This window comes from Oncorhynchus masou, chromosome 5, assembly GCF_036934945.1.
Source record: "Oncorhynchus masou masou isolate Uvic2021 chromosome 5, UVic_Omas_1.1, whole genome shotgun sequence".
NCBI classification, from domain to species: Eukaryota; Metazoa; Chordata; class Actinopteri; order Salmoniformes; family Salmonidae; genus Oncorhynchus; species Oncorhynchus masou.
Window position 1 is genome coordinate 9,585,807 of NC_088216.1, and position 26,240 is coordinate 9,612,046.

The 26,240-nt window shown below is 39.7% G+C and overlaps 1 protein-coding gene and 1 pseudogene across 1 annotated transcript; both read left to right on the top strand.

The window, feature by feature from the left end:
- LOC135525834 (zinc finger protein 850-like) overlaps positions 1 to 26,240 on the top strand; it is a 227,988-nt pseudogene that overhangs the window by 140,609 nt on the left and 61,139 nt on the right.
- Positions 847 to 24,722, top strand: LOC135525350 (zinc finger protein 135-like). Its single transcript, XM_064953055.1, is given in 9 exon segments — positions 847 to 1,368; positions 1,787 to 1,884; positions 2,086 to 2,263; positions 7,278 to 8,125; positions 8,127 to 8,377; positions 14,189 to 14,544; positions 14,963 to 15,060; positions 15,196 to 15,373; positions 22,382 to 24,722. Coding segments are annotated over 9 exon segments (3,102 nt in total). The 5' UTR covers positions 847 to 1,040; the 3' UTR covers positions 23,149 to 24,722.

Genomic DNA, 26,240 nt, shown 5'->3' on the forward strand with positions numbered 1-26,240 from the left:
GTTCTAAGTCCACAACAACACTTAAACCACATCAGGAGAACACGTTTGAAGTCTGAGAAAAATCTAAGACGTGTTCATTTTTGTGTGTAGATACCCTTTAATTGAAGTGACACCAGCAAGAGCCTTGCTTGGTTAGTGGTGTCTCTGTAGCACACATGGGATTGCAGAGTCTGCTGAACAAATCACTGGATTGATGCTAATAGTCATGGTATCATTCTGCCAGGGAGGAATAGACTACTTTGTAGTTAACATTTAATTGACAAAGTTTTTTGGGAAAGCTTTCAACCAGAAGATGGTTGTCATTAGCATCATCGCTAACAGCTACACATAGTGGATCATTAGCATCATCGCTAACAGCTACACATAGTGGATCATTAGCATCATCGCTAACAGATCATCATCGCTAACAGCTACACATAGTGGTAGACAAATGCACTCAGACAGGGGCATTTCCTGGCTGTTTCCTCTTCAGAAACTTGAAGGAAAATACATATCACTTAGGCAAATTTAACGATGACTTGCAGGCAGTCAGTTCAGAATAACGATGACAAAAATGGAAAATTCTTTAATCTGTCACCTAATCCTACCTAACGGGCAGGTCAGCCCTGGAGTAAAGTATTTGCTGTAAGAAGTATGAGAAAACATAACATCTGGTTATTTTTAAATTTCTTCGCATGACATGGCTTGCCAGAATAAACATTGTTATTAATATTTTTCCAGTCTGCGTTATCCACTCCAGTCAGCAGAGAGCGATATGAGTCTTCCAGGTGATGCTGCTTGCGTGACGTATAATCTAGTGGACGGAACTGGAGGCTTCTTCAACAGCGACAAAAGGCTTCTGATTCAACCAACGTATTGCTTTGCTAGCGAACATAAAGTTGAGTCTTTGAAGCTCTTTAGACCAATCGTGTGTATATTACTCTTAGTGTTTTGAATATAATTATGTTTACCCATCTACTAGTTCATTTTAACGTCATTTGCTCGTTAAATTAGCAAATGTGTTACTAAATTGATACTGCATTAGGCTAATCGACCGGAGCATGAGCTCACAAAGCTCGACCGAGAAAGAAGCTCTGGTGAAAGGAGAGGAAGAAGCTTTCAGGATGAAAAGGGAGGAAGAGGACGCTATCACATTGAAAGAAGAAGAGGATGATATTACAGTGAAAGAGGAAGATGGGAAAGATGTTGTCAAAGTGGAAGGGGAGGAGGTAGAAGCTTTCAGAATCAAAAACGAGGAAGATGCCATAACATTGAAAGAAGAGGAAGAACCTTTTAGAGTAAAAGAGGAAGAGGAGGCTATTTCAATAAAATTGGAGGAAGACGTTTTGGGAGTGAAAGCGGAGGAGGCTGAAGATCAGACTACCACCAGTGAGTACTGTCTTAAAAACAGGGACACTATGTAGTTCTTGAAATAATGTATTGTTTTAAAGGGGCATTCTACTTCAGTTCAACACTTTAATATGTTGTTCAGTACTGTGCAAATTGTTTAAGGGATAATCTGCCATTGGTACATATGTTTTTGGGACTTCGATGTATTGAATTCTCATTCTCCATGTGGTCTACATTAAAGTTCACCTCATCTAATATAACAGGCTTTTAAAATCTACTTAAAATATCAAAGGGATGTAAAAGGCACCCATTTTGTGGAAATTACCCTTTACATTTGCAACACAAACAATATTTTACAAAATCATGATGGAAGTGGCCATTTTTGACATATTCATGCCTCTTGATTGTAATAGACGGTCATAAGTTCACCATTTGTTTGATGTTCTCGTTCACACAGGAGAGAGACGTGACTATCGTGGATCCTCTGGGGAGCATCAACAACATCCTGATGCTGACGAGGCAGAGAAGAGTCTCTCCAGATCAGAACACCAGATGGTACAGGTTGGTCTGGTCTAGCATACAGCTTGGTCTGGTCTAGCATACAGCTTGGTCTGGTCTAGCATACAGCTTGGTCTGGTCTAGCATACAGCTTGCTCTGTCACGGTCTGGGCTGGGTTTCTGTAAAGCACTTCATGACAACAGTGGCATCAGCATCCATAATGATATGTGTCTGTGTCCCCTCTTTATGGTTACCAGGACAACGCTAGCCCTTCCTCCCTCCTGGAGTCCCCGTGTCGTACCTCTCCCAGTAGCGCCTTACTGCTGGGTATGAAGAGGTTGTCTGTGCTGCTGGTGGACTGCAGGAAAACAACGGGGCTGAGTGGAACTGTGAGAGGTGGAGAAGAGATGAAAGGATCAGATTTAACTCATCAAAGTAAGTGCTGTAGTTTAGTTTGAACAAATAAAATACATCTGCCCACTGGTGTCTGTTACCAGGACAACCAGCAGAGTTCTGTTAGTTGACAAGAAGATAGGCTGGTATCTGTTACCAGGACAACCAGCAGAGTACTGTTAGTTGACAGGAAGATAAACTGGTGGATATGGATGTTATGAATATCATAACACTGAAAAAGGATTCTACCAATGAAAAGAGAGAAACCAATAGACCATATAAAACCTTGATAAAAGTTAGCTTTAGAGAGAGAGTTTCAAGATGATCCAATGTAAGCTGCTTGTTTTACAAAAACTTTTCCTTAAAAATTATGACCTGACTTTTTTCAATCTTTACCCATGACATGCCAACGACATTTGAGTAAAGCCAGTGTGTCTGTATGCGGATGACTCAACACTGTACACGTCAGCTACCACGGAAACTGAAATGACAGCAACACTTACAAAGAGCTGCAGTGAGTTTCAGAATGGGTGTCAACGAATAAGTTAGTCCTAAATATTTCAGATTACCTTAAATTACATGGCCTACTATGCTAATTCTGTAGCGGTATTGTTAGAGGGGAGTAAAGAAATATTTTGTTGGAGAGCCATGCAGTTATTGACCCTAGTTATTAAAGTTAGTTATTACCTGTTATAACATTATTATTATTAAATATTATTAAAACTGAAAGGATGAGAGTAGAATAGAGTAGCGCTTCCAGACACATTCTAAACATGGAGTCTTAAAGGAGGACTGTAACATCTGATGATGAAACATTATGGAGTCTTAAAGGAGGACTGTAGCATCTAGTGAGGAAACATTATGGAGTCTTAAAGGAGGACTGTAGCATCTAATGATGAAACATTATGGAGTCTAAAAGGAGGACTGTAGCATCTAATGATGAAACATTATGGAGTCTTAAAGGAGGACTGTAGCATCTAATGATGAAACATTATGGAGTCTTAACCTGTATGGGAAAGGGGTTCTGCCGCCAACAGCCAATGAAATTGCAGGGCACCAAATACAAATCTCATAAATCAAATTTCTCAAACAATCAAAAATGATTTCAAAAATGCTTCACAGCGAAAGCTCCACAAACGATTGTTAGGTCACCACCAAGTCACAGAAAAACCCAGCCATTTTTCCAGCCAAAGAGGAGTCACAAAAAGCACAAATAGAGATAAAAATGTATCACTAACCTTTGATGATCTTCATCAGATGACACTCAGAGGACTTCATGTTACACAATACATGTATGTTTTGTTCGATAAAGTGCATATTAATATCCAAACATTTCATTTTACATTGGCGTGTTATGTTCAGTAGTTCCAAAACATGCCACATCAATTTACAGAAATACTCATTATAAATGTTGATGAAAATACAAGTGTTATGCATGGAACTTTAGATAAACTTCTCCTTAATGCAACGGCTGTGTCAGATTTAAAAAGAACTTTACGGAAAAAGCATACCATGCAATAATCTGAGTACGGAGCTCAGAGCCCAAACCAGCCAAAGAAATATCCACCATGTTGCGCAGTCAACATTAGTCAGAAATAGCATTATAAATATGAATTACCTTTGATGATCTTAATCAGAATGCACTCCCAGGAATCCCAGTTCCACAATCAATGTTTGAGTTGTTCGATAAAGTTCATAATTTATGTCCATATACCTCCTTTTGTTAGCGTTTGGTAAACAAATGTTTTGGGCGTGCAACTTGCAGCGGAAAGATGATATTTGTCCTATGTTTTTATCATAAAAGTTCAATAATGTTCCAACCGGAGAATTCCATTGTCTGTAGAAAAGCAATGGAACGAGAGCTAACTCTCTCATGACCGCTCGTCACGAGACCAAGGCACTCTGCCAGACCTCTGACTTATTCCCCTCTCATTCAGCCCCCCCTCTCATTCAAACAGCTTTAGAAACTTCAGAGTGTTTTCTATCCAATACTACTAATAATATGCACAAATTAGCATCTGGGACTAAGTAGGAGGCAGTTTACTCTGGGCACAATTTTCATCCAAAAGTGAAAATGCTGCCCCCTATCCCAATTAAAGGAGGTCTGTAGCATCTAATGATGACTTACTATGGAGTCTGATGCTTTAAAGGAGAAGTGTACCCAAAATCCAAAAACTCCTAAGTGATTCCATACATTAAAACTCGTCCAGTGGATTTTTTTCTCTTTCCCCCTCTCTCTCTCTCTAGTGCTGTACTGAAACAGCTGCTCTCCCTCTCTCGCCCTGTAGTCCTGTACTGAAACAGCTGCTCTCCCCTCTCTCTCTCTCTCTAGTGCTGTACTGAAACAGCTGCTCTCCCCCTCTCTCTCTCCCTGTAGTGCTGTACTGAAACAGCTGCTCTCCTCCTCTCTCTCTCTTGTGCTGTACTGAAACAGCTGCTCTCCCTCTCTCTCCCTGTAGTGCTGTACTGAAACAGCTGCTCTCCCTCTCTCTCCCAGTAGTGCTGTACTGAAACAGCTGCAAAAACGTGACTCGTGACGTTGCTGAATGCGGGCCTCGCTCTGCTGCTTTGCCAGTTCATTTGTTATTTTATTACAGCTATGGCCTTTGTCTTTCACCTGGAGTTGTTTATTTATGTCTGAGAAAAAAACACTTTTCAACCCATTAAAACATCTACAAAATAAACTCAGCAAAAATATTTACGGATCTTTTTCAGGACCCTGTCTTTCAAAGAAAAGTCATAAAAATCCAAATAACATCACAGATCTTCATTGTAAAGGGTTTAAACACTGTTTCCCAAGCTTGTTCAATGAACCATGAACAATTAATGAACATGCACTTGTGGAACGGTCGTTAACCTGATGGGAAGGGTGTTCCGCTAGCGGAACCCCACGACAACATTCCGCTGAAAAGGCAGCGAGCGAAATTCTAAAATATTTTTTAGAAATAAGTAACTCATGTAATCTGTCCAATACAGCAAATGAAAGATAAACATCTTGTTAAACTACCCATGGTGTCCAGATTTCAAAAATCTCAGTTTACATTGGCGCGTTACGTGCAGAAATGTTTTGATTCCAAAACATCTGGTGAATTTCCCAGAAATACTCATAATAAACATTGATAAAAGATACAAGTGTTATTCACAGAATTAAAGATGGACTTATCCTCTATGCATTCGCTGTGTCAGATTTTTTATAAACTTTACGGAAAAAGCATAATCTGAGAACGGCGCTCAGTACCCAAAAACAGCCAAAGGCAACTCCGCCATCTTGGAGTCAACATTAGTTCGAAAAAACACTATAAATGTTCACTTACCTTTGATGATCTTCATCAGAAGGCACTCCCAGGAATCCCAGTTCGCCAATAAATGACTGATTTGTTCCATAAAGTTCCATAAGCCCATCATTTAGCCACTTGTTGTTAGCTTGTTCAGCCCAGTAATCCATCTTCATGAGGCGCGACCCTTTCCTCCATGACAAAAACTAAAAAAGTTCCGTGACAGGTCGTAGAAACAAGTGTGCAAAACATGTCTGCAATCAATCTTTAGGATGTTTTTAACTTCTTAAGATTAGGGGGCAGTATGTTAATTTTTGGAAAAATAACGTTCCCAAATTAGTGGTCTGGCGTCGTTATATGTGGTCTGTGGTTGTGAGGCCAGTTGGATATACTGCCAAATTCTCTAAAACGACATTGGAGACGGCTTCTGGTAGAGAATTGTACATTCAATTATCTGGTAACAGCTGTAGTGGATATTCCTGCAGTCAGCATGCCAATTGCACGCTCCCTCAAAACTTGAGACATCTGTGGCATTGTTTTGTGTGACAAAGCTGCACATTGAAAGTGGCATTTTATTCTCCACAGCACAAGGTGCACCTGTGTAATAATCAAGCTGTTCAATCAGCTTCTTGATATGCCACACCTGTCAGGTGGATGGATTATCTTGGCAGAGAATAAATGTTAACTAACAGGGATGTAAACAAATTTGTGTACAACATTTTTGAGAAATAAGGTGAGCTTATGGAAAAAAATCTGGGGTCTTTTATTTCAGTTCATGAAACATGGGACCAACACTTCACATGTTGTTTTATATTTTTTAGCAACATCTACCCCAAAATTATTTTTACTTTACACAAAATATGTACGAAGTTTGTGAACATCTAAATAAAATAAATTATCACAGCGGGCGTTGTCATGGAAATTCATGTATACTGAGAGTCATTTCTTCAAACAATCATTTTTATTTAATATTGATTAATTATTGCAATAATGAAGCAGTTGACCCCACACGCTTGAGTGTGTTGCTGAGAGCTTAACCTTGAATGAAAAACAGAGCTCTTATAAATGCTTAGTCAGGGCTGATTCCACCCCTCCCATGCTGATCGGGGGGCATCACAAGCCGTCCTGGGTTCATGCTGTGGTCATCTGCACCTGGTGTTGTTTTAACCCCCCAACCCGGCCCAGATGCCAGGATGACTTGGAACACTAAGGGATTTTGTTCTACTCCTCCAGGCTATCTCGGTTACCCCCCGCCCCACACACACACACATCTTGTCTATGTAATACCAGCTGTAGGTTTTTATCAGCAAGTCATGAATCAATTGTCAACTCAAGCTCCAGAGGCCCAACTCAGTCCCATAGACACAGATGAGAGAGTATCCATCAAAGCTATTCAATGGCTAAACAGTATTAATACAATCTTGTAATTTTTCTCAGTGTCCACCCTATCGACAACGGGTAAATGTTACTGGTGTGCTTTGTCTTCGATGTAAACACTATTACACAAAATTACTTATTTAGTTATTTTATGTTTAAGGAAGTGTGTAGGTCGCATTCTGTATCATACAGCTATGAAAGTTATATATTTAGAACCACCTGCTCGATTGGAATCTGTGTCTTCAGTGTGCTAGAACTGTTTAGTTTTTTGTGTTCTGACTTGTAAAACATTTGTTTGGCATCAGGTTGAGAGATCTGATTAGGATTTACTCTCATAGCACTGTTGTTTTATCATGTGGAGACTTCATTCGGGTCTCTATTTTTAAAAACACTGTCTTTGGCAGGAGAAAGACCAGACTCAGAGGAACCAGAGCCAGGGACGTCCAAACCAGCAAGACGACACCAGTGCTCCCAGTGTGGAAAGGGTTTTAACGATTTAGGGAACCTGAAACGACATGAGAGAATACACACAGGGGAGAAGCCTTACCACTGCTCCCAGTGTGGAAAGAGTTTTAACAATTTAGGGAACTTGATACAGCATGAGAGAATACACACAGGGAAGAAACCTTACCACTGCTCCCAGTGTGGAAAGAGTTTTAATGTTTCAGGGAACCTGATACAGCATGAGAGAATACACACAGGGGAGAAGCCTTACCACTGCTCCCAGTGTGGAAATAGTTTTAATGTTTCAGGGAACCTGATAAAGCATGAGAGAATACACACAGGGGAGAAGCCTTACCGCTGCTCCCAGTGTGGGAAGATGTTTAACCGGAAAGAACACCTGAAAGCTCATGAGAGAATACACACAGGGGAGAAGCCTTATGACTGCTCCCAGTGTGGAAAGAGTTTTACCGTTTTAGGGAACCTGATAAAGCATGAGAGAATACACACAGGGGAGAAGCCTTACCGCTGCTCCCAGTGTGGGAAGATGTTTAACCAGAAAGAACACCTGAAAGCTCATGAGAGAATACACACAGGGGAGAAGCCTTACGACTGCTCTCAGTGTGGAAAGAGTTTTACAGCTTTAGGGAACCTGGTAATGCATGAGAGAATACACACAGGGGAGAAGCCTTACCGCTGCTCCCAGTGTGGCAAGTGTTTTAACCAGTTAGGGAGCCTGAAACAACATGAGAGAATACACACAGGGGAGAAGCCTTACGACTGCTCCCAGTGTGGAAAGAGTTTTACCGCTTTATGGGAACCTGATAAAGCATGAGAGAATACACACAGGGGAGAAGCCTTACCGCTGCTCCCAGTGTGGCAAGTGTTTTAACCAGTTTGGGAGCCTGAAACAACATGAGAGAATACACACAGGGGAGAAGCCTTACCACTGCTCCCAGTGCGGAAGGAGTTTTAACCGGAAAAACAGACTGAACCAACACGATAAAATACACAGAGGGAAGATGCATTACCACTCCTCCCAGGGTGCAAAGCTTTTGCCAATTTAGGAAGCCTGAAAGAACATGACACCGAGGATAAGGCTTACAAAAGCTCAGATGATGGGAAAACGTATTACTCATAACAATCACTTAAACGTCATTAGAGAATCCACACAGGAGAGAAATGACTTCTCTTTGCGCGTATATTGATATTTCACATCTAAATTTTTCTTACAATTCATCAGAGAACATACACAGTGCTCCCGTTGTCTTATATTGTTGCCTTATAATGTTTTTACCAGATGAAATGGCTTCTTACAATTATTGATAAACATGTACCTGTTAAGAAACTGACTGTTAGATATGTTAAGGTTCCATGGATTGATGAGGAATTTAAAAACTGTATGTTTGAAAGAGAAGGAGCAAAAGGAGTGGCGAATAAGTCTGGCTGCACATCTGGCTGTCTTATGTACTGCAAATTGAGAAATGATGTGACCAAACTCAACAAAAATAATACGTTTTATTATAAAGCCAAGATCAATGATATAAAGAATGATGGAGAAAAAAATTTGGAAAAAAACATCATGAAAGAAAAGCAGTGCAAGTATTGAATTTTGTAAAGTTAGTGTGGGAGAGGTGGAACAATTGTTATAATAATGACAAACCTCCTGGCATTGACAACTTAGATGGAAAGCTACTGAGGACAGTAGCTGACTCTATAGCCACTTCTATCTGACATATTTTAATATGAGCCAAGAGGAAAGTCTTTGTTCTCAGGCCTGGAGGGAAGCCAAATTAATCCACTACCCAAGAGTGGTAAAGCGGCCTTTACTGGTTCTAACAGCAGACCTATAAGCTGGCAGCAAGCTCTTAGCAAACTGTTGGGAAAAAAATGGTTTGAACAAATACAATGCTATATTTCTGTAAACAAATAAACAACATACTTTCAGCATGCTTATAGAGAAGGGCACTCAACATGTACTGCACTGACACAAATGACTGATGATTGGTTGAGAGAAATTGATAAGAAGAAGATTGTGGGAGCTCTATTGTTAGAGCCTTTGATATTATTGACCATAACCTGTTGTTTAAGAATGTTTGTGCTATGGCTTTTCAACCTCTGCCATAATGTGGATTCAGAGCTGTCAATCTAATAGAACTCAGAGGGTTTTTAATGGAAGCTTCTCTAATGTCAAACATATGAAGTGTGATGTACCGCAGGGCAGCTCTCCAGGCCCTCTACTCTTTTCTATTTTTACCAATGGCCTGCCACTGGCATTAAACAAAGCATGTGTGTCCATGTATGCTGATGATTCAACTATATAAGCACCAGCAACCACAGCTAATGAAAGTCACTGAAACCCTTAACAAATAGTTGCAGTCTGTTTTGGAATCCATGGCCAGTAATAATCTGGTCCTGAACATCTCTAAAACTAAGAGCATTGTATTTGGTACAAATCATTCCTCAAGTTTCAGACCTCAGCTGAATCTGGTAATGAATTGTGTGGCTGTTGAACAAGTTGAGGAGACTAAATTATTTGGCATTACCTTAGATTGTAAACTGTCATGGTCAAAACATATAGATTCAATGGTTGTAAAGCTGGGGAGAGGTCTAGCCATAATAAAGAGATGCTCTGCTTTTTGACACTACTCTCCACAAAGCAAGTTCTGCAGGCTCTAGTTTTGTCTAATCTTGATTATTGTCCAGTCGTGTTGTCCAGTGCTGCAAGGAAAGACCTAGTAAAGCTGCAGCTGGCCCAGAACAGAGCGGCTGTCACGCCCTGGCCATAGAGAAGCTTTTATTCTCTATTTTGGTTAGGCCAGGGTGTGACTAGGGTGGGCATTCTATGTTCCTTTTTCTGTGTTTTTGTATTTCTTTGTTTTTGGCTGAGTGTGGTTCCCAATCGGAGGCAGCTGTCTATCTTTGTCTCTAATTGAGAATCATACTTAGTCAGCCTTTTTCCACCTGTGTTTTTTGGGTAGTTTTCTGTATAGTTGATTTGCCTTACAGAACTGTTCGTTCTTCTCTTTGTTATTTTGTTCAAATGTTTTTGATTAAATAAAAATCATGGACACTTATCACGCTGCGCTTTGGTCCATGCTTTCCGACGAGAGACGTGACAATTATGTGTCATGTTTTGTGTTGACCGCAGGAGGGGTAGCTGCTGCTTTTGCAACAGCTAATGGGGATCCTAGTAAAATACCAAATACCAAACTCTGTTGTTCTCTCTGAGCTCAGAAATAAAGAATCTTGGTTTGACTTGGACTCCAGCAAATCCTTATATTATAATATCCACTACAACTCACCCACAGATTGCTGTTTCATGATTGTCTCAATGAAGAGTTCCTCATTCCACTTTCCTGTGGGCTTTTACAAGCCTCCCACTGGTTGAATAAACATTGTTTCCACGTCAAATTAAAAAACATGCTTAACATTGATGAACCTTCACTATCTTCATCCCTAAACTAGCAACATTAACTATTGTCTATTGTTATTCTCAATGACATTCCTAGCTAAATACAATATTCCCACCCGTTTTCATGTCTTTGGTTATGCAAACATTTGTTTATTCAATTATATTTCTCATTAAGATTAATATTGTTTTAAATCTGCATGGGTCACGCATTGCTTTGGTCGTGTTCCCTTATGGGTCAATGATTTTAATTAGAATATAGCAATGATGCTCTGTCCTCAATCACTTACAGTTTCTTTGGAAAGTATTCAGACCCCTTGACTTTTTACATTTTGTTACTTACATTTACAGTTAAGTCATTTAGCAGACGCTCTTATCCAGAGCGACTTACAAATTGGTGAATTCACCTTCTGACATCCAGTGGAACAGCCACTTTACAATAGTGCATCTAAATCATTTAAGGGGGGGGGGTGAGAAGGATTACTTATCCTATCCTAGGTATTCCTTAAAGAGGTGGGGTTTCAGGTGTCTCCTGTTCTAAAATAATTCAAATTAAATTAAACAAGTTCCTCATCAATCTACACACAATAACCCCATAATGACGAAGCGATAAAAGGCTTTTAGACATTTTTGCAAATGTATAAAACAAAAATAGAAACTTTATTTACGTAAGTATACAGACCCTTTGATATGAGACTCGAAATTGAGCTCAGGGTGCGTCCTGTTTCCATTGATCATCCTACAACTTGATTGGAGTCCACTTGTGGTAAATTAAATTATTATTTGGTATTGTGTGTAGATTGATGAGGAACAAATGTAATTTAATACATTTTTGAAGAAGGCGATATCATAACAAAATGTGGAAAAAGTCATGGTGTCTGAATACTTTCTGAAGGCACTGAACAAACATTGAATATTGAACTCACTTTCAAAAAGCTTCATGCGGAAGAAAGGATTCCCAGATTATCTTTTAGATGTTCTGGGTTGATGGCTGTTGGAGAGGGAGCTGCAGTTGAGTGAGCTGGGGCCTTTTATTGCCTTTCCTCTGGGAGCCTGTCAGCTTGTGACATGATGAGAGAGTGAGAGAGGGTCGACCTGTAAGATATTTTGTGTTATAAACGTACTTCTATTTGAAGAGCTTTTTGACCATTCGGGGACCTAATCTCAAACACTCATGAAAATAACATGAGAAAACAATTGTCTACACTAAAGACTGTGAATTTAGTCATTGTCACGCCCTGGCCTTAGTATTTTATGTTTTCTTTATTATTTTGGTCAGGCCTGGGTGTGACATGGGTGATTATGTGTTTGTCTTGTCTAGGGGTTTTGTAGATTGATGGGGTTGTGTGTAGTATAGTATTCTAGGTAAGTCTATGGTTGCCTGGAGTGGTTCTCAATCAGAGGCAGGTGTTTATCGTTGTCTCTGATTGGGGACCATATTTAGGCAGCCATATTCTTTGGGTATTTCTTGGGTGATTGTTCCTGTCTTTGTGTTTGTTGCACCAAATAGGGCTGTTTCGGTTTTTCACGTTTCTTGTTTTTGTATATTGTTCATTTTTCTTCTTTCATTAAAGATGTATAAAGATAACCACGCTGCGTTTTGGTCCTCCTCTCTTTCACCAGAAGAAAACCGTAACAGTCATAACAATGCTTTTTGACAAGTTATTTGCAGGAAAATAAAGATGTTTAAAAAATGGACACTATAGAAAACACCTAAGCCTTGTTATGGATACATGTCTTTAAAGAAGGACTGGTATAAGATATCTGCTCCATTTGTGGGGCGCATGTTGACCTGATGTTGGGGAATCACTGGAGGGGAATGTTGACCAACTGAGCATCTCAGTGTACAGTTCATTAAATACAATAGTCGTTTTGTTACATTTCAGTCTTCTGTGATGTATTTGAAGTGTCATATTGGGATGCAAACTCAAATACATTTAAACTATATCTGACATGCTACTGGTGTCTTCTTCTATTAAGCCCATGACCATGTGTGTGGTTATAAAAAGATCCTACAACAGAAAGCTGCACAATATGTTGAGTAAAGTATTTTGTTAACCATGACTATATCCAACCCTACTCCATGTGCCACTTTCATGTATCCTCCCATGACTATATCCAACCCAACTCCATGTGTTGTCACTATCATGTATCCTACCCTGACTATATCCAACCCTACTCCATGTGTTGTCACTGTCATGTATCCTACCATGACTATATCCAACCCAACTCCATGTGTTGTCACTATCATGTATCCTACTTGGCTGAGGCTTTGATCCAGTGGAAGAAGTATTGAGGAGCTGGGAGGTTAAAGGTCACTTCAGGATACAGCTGTTACTCTAAACTATCCCTAGATAATACAGTAATGAGAGAAAATGTGTAGAATATTTATGGCTCTATAACATCTCTATCTAATCCGTTTTATTGAACCTAATTACATTTTCTCCATTTAGTTTTTCCAGGTTTCAGATTTGTCCCTGTTTGTCTGTTTTTGTCTCTAAATCACACTGTTAATAGAAAACAACAACATTGGATGTTCTAAGTCCACAACAACACTTAAACCACATCAGGAGAACACGTTTGAAGTCTGAGAAAAATCTAAGACATGTTAATTTTTATGTGTAGATACCCTTTAATTGAAGTGACACCAGCAAGAGCCTTGCTTGGTTAGTGGTGTCTCTGTAGCACACATGTGATTGCAGAGTCTGCTGAACAAATCACAACTGGATTGATGCAAATAGTCATGATATCATTCTGCCAGGGAGGCATAGACTACTTTGTAGTTAACATTTAATTGACAAGGCTTTTTGGGAAAGCTTTTCCATCAACCAGAAGATGGTTGTCATTAGCATCATCGCTAACAGCTACACACAGTGGTAGACAAATGCACTCAAGACAGGGGCATTTCCTGGCTGTTTCCTCTTCAGATACATATCACTTAGGCAAATTTAACGATGACTTGCAGGCAGTCGGTTCAGAATAACGATGACAAAAATGGAAAACTCTTTAATCTGTCACCTAATCCTACCTAACGGGCAGGTCAGCCCTGGAGTAAAGTATTGGCTGTAAGAAGTATGAGAAAACATAACATCTGGTTATTTTTAAATTTATTCGCATGACATGGCTTGCCAGAATAAACTTTATTAATATTTTTCCAGTCTGCGTTATCCACTCCAGTCAGCAGAGAGCTATATGAGTCTTTCAGGTGATGCTCCTTGCGTGACGTATAATCTAGTGGACGGAACTGGAGGCTTCTTCAACAGCGACAAAAGGCTTCTGATTCAACCAACGTGTGGCTTTGCTAGCGAACATAAAGTTGAGCCTTTGAAGCTCTTTAGACCAATCGTGTGTATATTACTCTTAGTGCTTTGAATATAATTATGTTTACCCATCTACTAGTTCATTTTAACGTCATTTGCACGTTAAATTAGCAAATGTGTTACTAAATTGATATTGCACTAGGCTAATCAACCGGAGCATGAGCTCACAAAGCTCGACCGAGAAAGAAGCTCTGGTGAAAGGAGAGGAAGAAGCTTTCAGGATGAAAAGGGAGGAAGAGGACGCTATCACATTGAAAGAAGAAGAGGATGATATTACAGTGAAAGAGGAAGATGGGAAAGAGGTTGTGGAAGAGGAGGAGGTAGAAGCTTTCAGAATCAAAAAGCAGGAAGATGCCATAACATTGAAAGAAGAGAATGTAGTGAAAGAAGAGGAAGAACCTTTTAGGGTAAAAGAGGAAGAGGAGGCTATCTCAATAAAAAAGGAGGAAGACGTTTTGGGAGTGAAAGCGGAGGAGGCTGAAGATCAGACTACCACCAGTGAGTACTGTCTTAAAAACAGGGACACTATGTAGTTCTTGAAATAATGTATTGTTTTAAAGGGGCATTCTACTTCAGTTCAACACTTGAATATGTCGTTCAGTACTGTGGGAATTGTTTAAGGGCCAATCTGCCATTGGTACATATGTTTTTGGGACTTCGATGTATTGAATTCTCATTCTCCATGTTGTCTACATTAAAGTTCACCTCATCTAATATAACAGGCTTTTAAAATCTACTTAAAATATCAAAGGGATGTAAAAGGCACCCATTTTGTGGAAATTACCCTTTACATTTGCAACACAAACAATATTTTACAAAATCATGATGGAAGTGGCCATTTTTGACATATTCATGCCTCTTGATTGTAATAGACGGTCATAAGTTCACCATTTGTTTGATGTTCTCGTTCACACAGGAGAGAGACGTGACTATCGTGGATCCTCTGGGGAGCATCAACAACATCCTGATGCTGACGAGGAAGAGAAGAGTCTCTCCAGATCAGAACACCAGATGGTACAGCTTGGTCTGGTCTAGCATACAGCTTGCTCTGTCACGGTCTGGGCTGGGTTTCTGTAAAGCACTTCATGACAACAGTGGCATCAGCATCCATAATGATATGTGTCTGTGTCCCCTCTTTATGGTTACCAGGACAACGCTAGCCCTTCCTCCCTCCTGGAGTCCCCGTGTCGTACCTCTCCCAGTAGCGCCTTACTGCTGGGTATGAAGAGGTTGTCTGTGCTGCTGGTGGACTGCAGGAAAACAACGGGGCTGAGTGGAACTGTGAGAGGTGGAGAAGAGATGAAAGGATCAGATTTAACTCATCAAAGTAAGTGCTGTAGTTTAGTTTGAACAAATAAAATACATCTGCCCACTGGTGTCTGTTACCAGGACAACCAGCAGAGTTCTGTTAGTTGACAAGAAGATAGGCTGGTATCTGTTACCAGGACAACCAGCAGAGTACTGTTAGTTGACAGGAAGATAGACTGGTGGATATGGATGTTATGAATATCATAACACTGAAAAAGGATTCTACCAATGAAAAGAGAGAAACCAATAGACCATATAAAACCTTGATAAAAGTTAGCTTTAGAGAGAGAGTTTCAAGATGATCCAATGTAAGCTGCTTGTTTTACAAAAACTTTTCCTTAAAAATGATGACCTGACTTTTTTCAATCTTTACCAACGACATGCCAACGACATTTGAGTAAAGCCAGTGTGTCTGTATGCGGATGACTCAACACTGTACACGTCAGCTACCACGGAAACTGAAATGACAGCAACACTTACAAAGAGCTGCAGTGAGTTTCAGAATGGGTGTCAACGAATAAGTTAGTCCTAAATATTTCAGATTACCTTAAATTACATGGCCTACTATGCTAATTCTGTAGCGGTATTGTTTCGAGGGGGGTAAAGAAATATTTTGTTGGAGAGTCATGCAGGTATTGACCCTAGTTATTAAAGTTAGTTATTACCTGTTATAACATTATTATTATTAGTAAATATTATTAAAACTGAAAGGATGAGAGTAGAATAGAGTAGCGCTTCCAGACACATTCTAAACATGGAGTCTTAAAGGAGGACTGTAACATCTGATGATGAAACATTATGGAGTCTTAAAGGAGGACTAGCATCTAATGATTAACATTATGGAGTCTTAAAGGAGGACTGTAGCATCTAATGATGAACATTATGGAGTCTTAAAGGAGGACTGTAGCATCTAATGATGAAACATTATGGAGTCTTAACCTGTATGGAACGGGGTTCTGCCGCCAACAGCCAATGAAATTGCAGGGCACCAAATACAAATCAACAGAAATCTCATAAATCAAATTTCTCAAACAATCAAGCATTAGGCACCATCCTAAAGATAAGTCTCGTTAATCCAGCCACAGTCTCTGATTTCAAAAATGCTTCACAGCGAAAGCTCCACAAACGATTGTTAGGTCACCACCAAGTCACAGAAAAACCCAGCCATTTTTCCAGCCAAAGAGGAGTCACAAAAAGCACAAATAGAGATAAAAATGTATCACTAACCTTTGATGATCTTCATCAGATGACACTCAGAGGACTTCATGTTACACAATACATGTATGTTTTGTTCGATAAAGTGCATATTAATATCCAAACATTTAATTTTACATTGGCGTGTTATGTTCAGTAGTTCCAAAACATGCCACATCAATTTACAGAAATACTCATTATAAATGTTGATGAAAATACAAGTGTTATGCATGGAACTTTAGATAAACTTCTCCTTAATGCAACGGCTGTGTCAGATTTTAAAAAGAACTTTACGGAAAAAGCATACCATGCAATAATCTGAGTACGGAGCTCAGAGCCCAAACCAGCCAAAGAAATATCCACCATGTTGCGCAGTCAACATTAGTCAGAAATAGCATTATAAATATGAATTACCTTTGATGATCTTAATCAGAATGCACTCCCAGGAATCCCAGTTCCACAATCAATGTTTGAGTTGTTCGATAAAGTTCATAATTTATGTCCATATACCTCCTTTTGTTAGCGTTTGGTAAACAAATCGAAACGGGCGTGCAACTTGCAGCGGAAAGATCGGACAAATTCCATGTTTTTATCATAAAAGTTCAATAATGTTCCAACCGGAGAATTCCATTGTCTGTAGAAAAGCAATGGAACGAGAGCTAACTCTCTCATGACCGCGCGTCACGAGACCAAGGCACTCTGCCAGACCTCTGACTTATTCCCCTCTCATTCAGCCCCCCCTCTCATTCAAACAGCTTTAGAAACTTCAGAGTGTTTTCCATCCAATACTACTAATAATATGCACAAATTAGCATCTGGGACTAAGTAGGAGGCAGTTTACTCTGGGCACACTTTTCATCCAAAAGTGAAAATGCTGCCCCCTATCCCAATTAAAGGAGGACTGTAGCATCTAATGATGACTTACTATGGAGTCTGATGCTTTAACTTCTTGAAACTCCCCATCCCGGATCCGGGATCGTGACTAAAGCCTCAGGCTCATTAGCATAACGCAACGTTAACGATTTCTGAAAATTGCAAATAAAATGAAAATAATGCGCCTACTCTCAAGCTTAGCCTTTTCTTAACAACACTGTCATCTCAGATTTTCAAAATATGCTTTTGAACCATAGCAATTCACTAATTTGTGTAAGAGTATGCTAAGCTAGCTTAGCATTTTGAGTAGCATTTAGCACGCAACATTTTCACAAAAACCAGATAACCAAATAAATAAAATCATTTACCTTTGAAGAGCTTCGGATGTTTTCAATGAGGAGACTCTCAGTTACATAGCAAATGTGCAGTTTTTCCTGAAAGCGTCTTTGTGTAGGAGAAATCGCTCCGTTTTGTATATCACATTTGGCTACCGAAACGAACCGAAAATTCAGTCACCTACAACGTCAAACTTTTTCCGAATTAACTCCATAATATCGACCGAAACATGGCAAACGTTGTTTGGAATCAATCCTCAAGGTGTTTTTTCACATATCTCTTCATTGATATATCGTTCGTGGAAGCCTGCATTCTTCTCTGAATTCTGTGGAATATCTTTGCAGTCAGAAAATATCTTTGCAGTTCTGGAAACGTCAGAGTGTTTTCTTTCCAAAGCTACCAATTATATGCATAGTCGAGCATCTTTTTTGTGACAAAATATTGCGCTTAAAACGGGCACGTCTTTTTTATCCAAAAATGATATAGCGCCCCCAGAGTTTCAACAGGTTAAAGGAGAAGTGTACCCAAAATCCAAAAACTCCTAAGTGATTCCATACATTAAAACTCATCCAGTGGATTTTTTTCCCTTTCCCCCTCTCTCTCCCTGTAGTGCTGTACTGAAACAGCTGCTCTCCCCCTCTCTCTCTCTAGTGCTGTACTGAAACAGCTGCTCTCCCTCTCTCTCCCGGAAGTGCTGTACTGAAACAGCTGCAAAAACGTGACTCGTGACGTTGCTGGATGCGGGCCTCGCTCTGCTGCTTTGCCAGTTAATTTGTTATTTTATTACAGCTATGGCCTTTGTCTTTCACCTGGAGTTGTTTATATATGTCTGAGAAAAAAAACACTTTTCAACCCATAAAACATCTACAAAATAAACTCTGCTAGCGGAACCCCACGACAACATTCCGCTGAAAAGGCAGCGAGCGAAATTCTAAAATATTTTTTGAAATAAGTAACTCATGTAATCTGTCCAATACAGCAAATGAAAGATAAACATCTTGTTAATCTACCCATGGTGTCCAGATTTCAAAAATCTCAGTTTACATTGGCGCGTTACGTGCAGAAATTTTATTACAGCTATGGCCTTTGTCTTTCACCCGGAGTTGTTTATTTATGTCTGAGAAAAAAAATCTGCCGAATTTCCCAAAAATACTCATAATAAACATTGATAAAAGATGCAAGTGTTATTCACAGAATTAAAGATGGACTTATCCTCTATGCATCCGCTGTGTCAGATTTCAAAACAACTGAAACGGAAAAAGCATAATCTGAGACCGGCGCTCAGTACCCAAAAACAGTCAAAGACAACTCCGCCATCTTGGAGTCAACATTAGTTTGAAAAAACACTATAAATATTCACTTACCTTTGATGATCTTCATCATAAGGCACTCCCAGGAATCCCAGTTCGACAATAAATGACTGATTTGTTCCATAAAACCCATCATTTAGCCACTTGATGTTAGCGTGTTCAACCCAGTAATCCATCTTCATGAGGCGCGACCATTTCCTCCATGACAAAAACTAAAAAAGTTCCGTGACAGGTCGTAGAAACAAGTGTGCAAAACATGTCTGCAATCAATCTTTAGGATGTTTTTAACTTCTTAATATTAGGGGCAGTATGTTCATTTTTGGAAAAATAACATTCCCAAATTAAACAGGCTTTTTTGTCAGGACAAGATGCTGGAATATGCATATAATTGACAGCTTAGGATAGAAAAAACACTAAAGTTTCCAAAACTGTAAAAATATTGTCTGATTATAACAGAACTGGTATTGCAAGCGAAAGCCTGAGAAAAATCCAATCCGGAAGTGACTCATCTTTTGAAATCTCTGCATGCCGATGCGTCCCTATTGAGCAGTGAATGGGCTATCAACCAGATTACTTTTTCTCCGTATTCCCCAAGGTGTCTACAGCATTGTGACGTAGTTTTACGCCTTTGTTGAAGAATACCCGTAAGCGGCTACATTGTGTAAGTGGTCACCTGATGGCTCTCAGAGTGATTCTTGCGTAAAATACAGAGGTAGCCATTATTTCAATCGGTCCTACTGAAAAACCAATTGTCCCGGTGGATATATTATCGAATAGATATTTGAAAAACACCTTGAGGATTGATTATAAACAACGTTTGCCATGTTTCTGTCGATATTATGGAGCTAATTTTCGGTCGATTTCTCAGCCAAACGTGAAGAACAAACGGAGCTATTTCGCCTACAAAAATAATATTTTGGGAAAAAAGCAACATTGGCTATCTAACTGGGAGTCTCGTGAGTGAAAACATCCAAAGCTCATCAAAGGTAAACGATTTAATTTGATTGCTTTTCTGATTTTGGTGACCAAATTACCTGCTGCTAGCTGGACAAAATGCTATGCGAGGCTATCAATAAACTTACACACATGCTTGTCTTGCTTTGGCATAAAGCATATTTAGAAAATCTGAGATGACAGGGTGATTAACAAAAGGCTAAGCTGTGTCTCAATATATTTCACTTGTGATTTTCATGAATAGGACTATTTTCTAGGAATATTTATGTCCGTTGCATTATGCTAATTAGTGTCAGTCGATGATTACGCTCCCGGACCCGGGATGGGGAGTCACTAAAGGTTAACATATCATCAATAAGGTTCCAACCGGAGAATTTCATTGTCTGAAGAAAAGCATTGGAACGGGAGCTAACTCTCTAGGGAGCGCGCGTCATGAGACCCAGGCTCTCTGCCAGACCACTCACTCAAATAGCTCCTATGAGCCCCTCCTTTATAGTAGAATCCTCAAAACAGGTTCTAAAGACGGTGACGTCTAGTGGAAGCCCTAGGAAGTGCAAGCACATCCATAACTATCAGAGATTTAAATAGGCACTGTTTTGAAATTTGACTTCTCACTTTCTGTTTGGATTTCTTCTCATGGTTTTGCCTGCTATATGAGTTCTGTTATACTCACAGACATCATTCAAACAGTTTTAGAAACTTCAGTGTTTTCTATCCTGGTCTGGTGTCGTTATATGTGGTTGTGAGGCCAGTTGGATGTACTGCCAAAGTCTCTAAAATGACATTGGAGGCGGCTTCTGGTAGAGAATTGAACATTCAATTATCTGGTAACAGCTCTAGTGGATATTCCTGCAGTCAGCATGCCAATTGCACGCTCCCTCAAAACTTGAGACATCTGTGGCATTGTGTTGTGTGACAAAGCTGCACATTTAAAGTGGCATTTTATTCTCCCCAGCACAAGGTGCACCTGTGTAATAATCAAGCTGTTCAATCAGCTTCTTGATATGCCACACCTGTCAGGTGGATGGATTATCTTGGAAGAGAATAAATGTTAACTAACAGGGATGTAAACAAATTTGTGCACAACATTTTTGAGAAATAAGCTGAGCTTATGGAAAAATTCTGGGGTCTTTTATTTCAGTTCATGAAACATGGGACCAACACTTCACATGTTGTTTTATATTTTTTAGCAACATCTACCCCAAAAGTATTTTTACTTTACACAAAATATGTACGAAGTTTGTGAACATCTAAATAAAATAAACAGCTGGCGTTGTCATGGAAATTCATGTGTACTGAGAGAGACTTTGTCATTTCTTCAAACAATCATTTTTATTTAATATTGATTAATTATTGCAATAATGAAGCGGTTGACCCCACACGCTTGAGTGTGTTGCTGAGAGCTTAACCTTGAATGAAAAACAGAGCTCTTATAAATACTTAGTCGGGGCTGGTTCCACCCCTCCCATTCTGATCGGGGGGCATCACAAGCCATCCTGGGTTCATCCTGTGGTCATCTGCACCTGGTGTTGTTTTAACCCCCCAACCCGGCCCAGATGCCAGGATGACTTGGAACACTAAGGGATTTTGTTCTACTCCTCCAGGCTGTCTCGGTTACCCCCCCCCCCCCACACACACACACACATACACATCTTGTCTTTGCCACACCTGTCAGGTGGATGGATTATCTTGGCAGAAAATATGTGTTAACTAACAGGGATGTAGAACATTCTGCAATCTTTTGTTTCAGCTCATGAAACATCCAACACTTTACATGTTGCGTTTATCATTTGTTTATTGTAGTTATTATCAGTTTAGGAACATCTTTCCAAATATTTCACCTTATTTTTTACTTTACCCAAAATATGACATCAGCGATAGTCAAAATGTTGAAAACCTGTCAACGTCTAAATAAGAAATTGGTCCATTTAAACAGCAGGTGTTGATCCCTTTCGACAACGGGGAGATTTTACTGATGTGCTTTGTGTCTTCGATGTAAAAATTAGTTTTTGACTATGACACAAAATTACTTCTTTAGTTATTTTATGTTTAAGGAAGTGTGTAGGTCACATTCTGTATCATACAGCTATGAAAATTGTATATTTAGAACCACCTGCTCGATTGGAATCTAGCAAAGTCTGTGTCTTCAGTGTGCTAGAACTGTCTGTTTTTGTGTTCTGACTTGTAAAACAGGATGAATAAAATTAGTGTAAACATATAAGTAATTACCAGGAAGCTCTACATGTGTTTTGCCTCAGGTTATTGAGAGATCTGATTAGGATTTACTCTCAAAGCACTGTTGTTTTATCATGTGGAGATTTCATTCGGGTCTCTATTTTAAAAAACACTGTCTTTGGCAGGAGAAAGACCAGATTCAGAGGAACCAGAGCCAGGGACGTCCAAACCAGCAAGACGACACCAGTGCTCCCACTGTGGAAAGGGTTGTAACCGGTTATGGGACCTGAAACAACATGAGAAAATACACACAGGGGAGAAGCCTTATGACTGCTTCCAGTGTGGAAAGAGTTTTAAAGATTTAGGGAACCTGAAACGACATGAGAGAATTCATACAGGGGAGAAGCCTTATCACTGCTCCCAGTGTGGCAAGTTTTTCAACCAGTCCGGGGAGCTGAAACGGCACGAGAGAATTCACACAGGGGAGAAGCCTTACCACTGCTCCCAGTGTGGTAAGTGTTTCAACCAGTCAGGGGAGCTGAAACGGCATGAGAGAATTCACACAGGGGAGAAGCCTTACCACTGCTCCCAGTGTGGAAATAGTTTTAACCTTTTAGGGAACCTGATACGGCATGAGAGAATACACACAGGGGAGAAGCCTTTCTACTGCTCCCAGTGTGGAAAGTGTTTCAACTGGTTAGGGGATCTGAAAAGACATGAGAGAATGCACACAGGGGAGAAGCCTTACCACTGCTCCCAGTTTGGAAAGAGTTTCAACCAGTCAGGGGAGCTGAAACAGCATGAGAGAATTCACACAGGGGAGAAGCCTTACCACTGCTCCCAGTGTGGAAGGAGTTTTAACCAGAAAAACAACCTGAACCAACACGAGAAAATACACAGAGGGGAGATGCATTACCACTCCTCCCAGGGTGTAAAGCCTTTGCCCATTTAGGAAGCCTGAAAGAACATGACACAGAGGAGAAGGCTTACAAAAGCTCAGACTTTGGGAAAACGTATTACTCATAACATTTACTTAAACGTCATTAGAGAATCCACACAGGAGAGAGAAATTACTTCTCTTAGCGTGTATATTGATATTTCACATCTCATTGACCTACAATTCATCAGAGAACATACACAGTGCTCCCGTTATCTTATATTGTTGCCTTATAATGTGTTTACCTGTTTTTACCAGATGAAATTGCTTCTTCCAATTATTGATAAACATGTACCTGTTAAGAAACTGACTGTTAGATATGTTAAGGCTCAGAAAGTAATTCCCCTACCCAAGAGTGGTAAAGCGGCCTTTACTGGTTCTAACAGCAGACCTATAAACTTGCTGCCAGCTCTAAGCAACATGTTGGAAATTGTGTTTGAACAAATACAATGCTATTTCTCTGTAAATAACTGAACAACAGACTTTCAACATGTACTGCACTGACACAAATGACTGATGACTGGTTGAGAGAAATTGATAACAAGAAGATTGTGGGAGCTCTATTGTTAGATTTCAGTGCAGCCTTTGATATTATTGACCATAACCTGTTGTTTAAGAATGTCTGTGCTATGGCTTTTCAACCTCAGCTCTGAATCCACATTATGGCAATCTATCTACTAGAACTCAGTGGGTTTTAATGGAAGCTTCTCTAATGCCAAACATATAAAGTGTGATGTACCGCAGGGCAGCTCTCTAGGCCCTCTACTCTTTTCTATTTTTACCAATAGCCTGCCACTGGCATTAAACAAAGCATGTGTGTCCATGTATGCTGATGATTCAACCATATAAGCATCAGCAACCACAGCTAATGAAGTCACTGAAACCCTTAACAAAGAGTTGCAATCTGTTTTGGAATGCGTGGCCAGTAATAAACTGGTCCTGGACATCTCTAAAACTAAGAGCATTGTATTTGGTACAAATCATTACTTAAGTTATTGACCTCAGCTAAATCTGGTAATGAATTGTGTGGCAGTTGAACAAGTTGAGGAGACTAAATTACTTGGCATTACCTTAGATTGTAAACTGTCATGGTCAAAACATATAGATTCAATGGTTGTAAAGATAGGGAGAGGTCTAGCCATAATAAAGAGATGCTCTGCTTTTTTGACACTACTCTCCACAAAGCAAGTTCTGCAGGCTCTAGTTTTGTCTAATCTTGATTATTGTCCAGTCGTGTTGTCCAGTGCTGCAAGGAAAGACCTAGTAAAGCTGCAGCTGGCCCAAAACAGAGCGGCTGTCACGCCCTGGCCATAGAGAAGCTTCTATTCTCTATTTTGGTTAGGCCAGGGTGTGACTAGGGTGGGCATTCTATGTTCCTTTTTCTGTGTTTTTGTATTTCTTTGTTTTTGGCCGAGTGTGGTTCCCAATCGGAGGCAGCTGTCTATCGTTGTCTCTAATTGTGAATCATACTTAGGCAGCCTTTTTCCGCCTGTGTTTTTTGGGTAGTTGTTTTCTGTATAGTTGATTTTGTCTTACAGAACTGTTCGTTCTTCTCTTTGTTATTTTGTTTGTTTTTTGATTAAATAAAAATCATGAACACTTACCACGCTGCGCTTTGGTCCATGCCTTCCGACGAGAGACGTGACAATTGTCATGTTTTGTGTTGACCGCAGGAGGGAAAGCTGCTGCTTTTGCAACAGCTAATGGGGATCCTAGTAAAATACCAAATACCAAACTCCGTTGTTCTCTCTGAGCTCAGAAATAAAGAATCTTGGTTTGACTTGGACTCCAGCAGATCCTTATATTATAATATCCACCACAACTCACCCACAGATTGCTATTTCATGATTGTCTCAATAAAGAGTTCCTCATTCCACTTTCCTGTGGGCATTGACAAGCCTCCCACTGGTTGAATAAACGTTGTTTCCACGTCAAATTAAAAACATCCTTAACATAGATAAACCTTCACTATCTTCATCCCTAAACTAGCAACATTAACTACTGTCTATAGTTATTCTCAAAGACATTCCTGGCCTTATGAAATCCTAGCTAAATACAATGTTCCCACCACAATAACATCTGCCAAACCATGTGTATGTGACCATTCGCATTTTATTTTATTTGAACAAAACAAATCCATGTGATGATGTTTGATCAATGTGGAAAACGGATTGGATTTATAAAAATCCGTCTACAAAAGGTATTTTTATTCATTTCACACAACTGGTAACCGATGACTGGTGACATTTTGTGTTTCACCCACCTTGCAACAAAAATCTGTTTCAAAGAAATGTAACGAGAAACTGAATGTTGAACTGAGGTCTTTGCCAAGTGGGCTGGTTTGAATAAGCGGCAGGTGTTGGATCAATATCCACCTTAGCAGCTACATTTCCATGTAATTTGCGACAGATTTTCAAGTGAATATTCTCAAATCTGCATGAAACAATATACACATTTTCCCACCGGAAATGTTTGCATCAAACAGGTTTATTGCGGATAAAAGTCTTTGCGTGATGACGTAGTGCACAAAAAAAATGTTTTCCTGTTGAATTCCCATGTACTGAATGAAAAATGCAAGTTAAATGGGTTTCCATTGCATTTTCAACTCTACTGATGGTTTTGAAAAACAGTTGAGTTATATAGCAAAAGTCCTCTTGTCCCGTGCACTGTAGCCAACAGCTCACATATACAGTGTTGGTAGGCTACCTTCATGATGAGATTATTATGGATGAGAGCGACATTATTTTATTTGTCAAATGGCAACCAAGCATCAATCATCATCATGTCACCAGAAGAAGACCCTCAAAATGTATTGGAATGGAGCATCAAGCTCATCACATGCAATTTCACCACCCTGTGAAGTTCATCATTTATTTAATCTGGAGCCTAATAAACTGCATGGTTTCCCGAGTCGTAGTGGGAGGACCACACAACATATCATCACGTGACTCCAAATTAACTGAGATATTATCGTTATAAAATCAATATTTGCGCATAAAGGATTAACACCGCCACTTCTCGTTTATACATTTTTACTGACACAAAATGACCCCACCATGTCAAACGAAGTAACAAATCGTCTTTCGGCATTTATAAAAGTGTATAGG